The sequence below is a fragment of the Limanda limanda genome, chromosome 18 (genome assembly GCF_963576545.1).
Source record: "Limanda limanda chromosome 18, fLimLim1.1, whole genome shotgun sequence".
Classification (NCBI taxonomy): Eukaryota; Metazoa; Chordata; class Actinopteri; order Pleuronectiformes; family Pleuronectidae; genus Limanda; species Limanda limanda.
The window spans coordinates 327,501-330,000 of NC_083653.1; the positions used below are offsets into that span (position 1 = coordinate 327,501).

At 52.4% G+C, this 2,500-nt stretch overlaps 1 protein-coding gene across 1 annotated transcript in view; it reads left to right on the plus strand.

Moving 5' to 3' along the window:
* The window catches only part of LOC133024366 (activator of 90 kDa heat shock protein ATPase homolog 1-like), a 4,193-nt gene extending 1,812 nt beyond the window's left edge, over positions 1–2,381 (plus strand). Inside the window, exons 6-9 of the mRNA XM_061091437.1 lie at positions 1–129; positions 1,714–1,815; positions 1,899–1,950; positions 2,020–2,381. The exon at positions 1–129 is cut by the window's left edge and continues 9 nt beyond it. Coding sequence (XP_060947420.1) covers positions 1–129; positions 1,714–1,815; positions 1,899–1,950; positions 2,020–2,177 — 441 coding nt within the window. The 3' untranslated portion in view covers positions 2,178–2,381. The remainder of the gene's footprint in view (positions 130–1,713; positions 1,816–1,898; positions 1,951–2,019) is intronic.
* Positions 2,382–2,500: the final 119 nt, after the last annotated feature.

Below are 2,500 nucleotides of genomic sequence, written 5' to 3' on the forward strand. Positions count from 1 at the left end.
GCCTCCATGTGTTCTTCTAGCTCCGCCCCCTGTCCCACAGGTCAACGTATCCTGACGTCCAACTTTAACCTGAACGAAACCTTCCAGACTTCACCTGACGAGCTCTACAGGACCTTCATCAACCAGGAGGTACACAACCAGGACTAACCAAAACCACGTCCCACCAGGACTAACCAAACCACATCTAACCAGGACTAACAAAACCACATCTAACCAGGACAGACTAAAACCACGTCCCACCAGGACTAACCAAACCACATCTAACCAGGACTAACAAAACCACATCTAACCAGGACTAACCAAAACCACGTCCCACCAGGACTAACCAAACCACATCTAACCAGGACTAACCAAACCACATCTAACCAGGACTAACAAAACCACATCTAACCAGGACTAACAAAACCACATCTAACCAGGACTAACAAAAACCACGTCCCACCAGGACTAACCAAAACCACATCTAACCAGGACAGACTAAAACCACGTCCCACCAGGACTAACCAAAACCATGTCCCACCAGGACTAACAAAACCACATCTAACCAGGACAGACTAAAACCACGTCCCACCAGGACTAACAAAACCACATCTAACCAGGACAGACTAAAACCACGTCCCACCAGGACTAACAAAACCACATCTAACCAGGACTAACAAAACCACATCTAACCAGGACTAACAAAAACCACGTCCCACCAGGACTAACCAAACCACATCTAACCAGGACAGACTAAAACCACGTCCCACCAGGACTAACAAAACCACATCTAACCAGGACAGACTAAAACCACGTCCCACCAGGACTAACCAAAACCACATCTAACCAGGACTAACCAAAACCACGTCCCACCAGGACAGACTAAAACCACGTCCCACCAGGACAGACTAAAACCACGTCCCACGAGGACAGACTAACACAACGTCCCACCAGGACTAACCAAAACCACATCTAACCAGGACTAACCAAAACCACCTCCCACCAGGATAGACTAAAACCACGTCCCACCAGGACAGACTAACACCACGTCCCACCAGGACTAACCAAAACCACATCTAACCAGGACTAACCAAAACCACCTCCCACCAGGACAGACTAACACCACGTCCCACCAGGACAGACTAACACCACGTCCCACCAGGACAGACTAACACCACGTCCCACCAGGACAGACTAACACCACGTCCCACCAGGACAGACTAACACCACGTCCCACCAGGACAGACTAACACCACGTCCCACCAGGACAGACTAACACCACGTCCCACCAGGACAGACTAACACCACGTCCCACCAGGACAGACTAACACCACGTCCCACCAGGACAGACTAACACCACGTCCCACCAGGACAGACTAACACCACGTCCCACCAGGACAGACTAACACCACGTCCCACCAGGACAGACTAACACCACGTCCCACCAGGACAGACTAACACCACGTCCCACCAGGACAGACTAACACCACGTCCCACCAGGACAGACTAACACCACGTCCCACCAGGACAGACTAACACCACGTCCCACCAGGACAGACTAACACCACGTCCCACCAGGACAGACTAACACCACGTCCCACCAGGACAGACTAACACCACGTCCCACCAGGACAGACTAACACCACGTCCCACCAGGACAGACTAACACCACGTCCCACCAGGACAGACTAACACCACGTCCCACCAGGACAGACTAACACCACGTGTGCACAGTTTGTTCAGGTGTTCACGCGCTCGGCGGCCGTGGTCGATGGTCGTCATGGCGGCAGGTTCCTGCTGTTGGACGGCAGCGTCAGTGGAGAGTTTACAAAGCTGGTGAGTGGACGGCTGCTCAGCCAATCCGAGGTCAGAAGGTTCGGAGATCACCACGGTAACCACAGTGCTGCTCCCTCCCCCAGGTTCCGGACCAGAGGATCGAGATGAGGTGGCGGTTCAGGACGTGGCCCAGTGGTATGTCCCCCTCTTCTTCATGTCTTTCTGTGTTTAGAGACAGCCTGACCTCTGACCCCCCCCCCACAGAGCACTACGCCTCCGTCCGTCTGCAGCTGGACGAGCGAGGACACGAGACCCGGCTCCGGATGCAGTGCCGAGGAGTTCCTGCAGGGGAGGAGGACTCCACCAGGGAGGGCTGGGCCAGGTTCTACTTCCAGGCCATAAAACAGACGTTTGGATATTGAGCTCGTCTGATTGGCTGAAAGGATCTTCACTGTGCCAGCATGACTCCTCCTGACCTCTGACCTTTACCTAACGCTCAGAGAGTTAAAGGAACAGTCCAACGTTTAATAAACTCTGTTTCACCTGTGTGAGGCCGTTAGCTTAGCACAAAGACTGGAATCAAAGGGAAACCATTAGCTTACAATAAACAACAAAATAACAATCTCCATGTTGGAATGTTCCTTTAAAATGTGACTGTGAGTGTGTGTGTCTGTGTCTGTGAGTGTGTGTGAGTGTGTGTGTCTGTGAGTGTGTGTGTCTGTGAGTGTGTGTGTGTGTCTGTGTG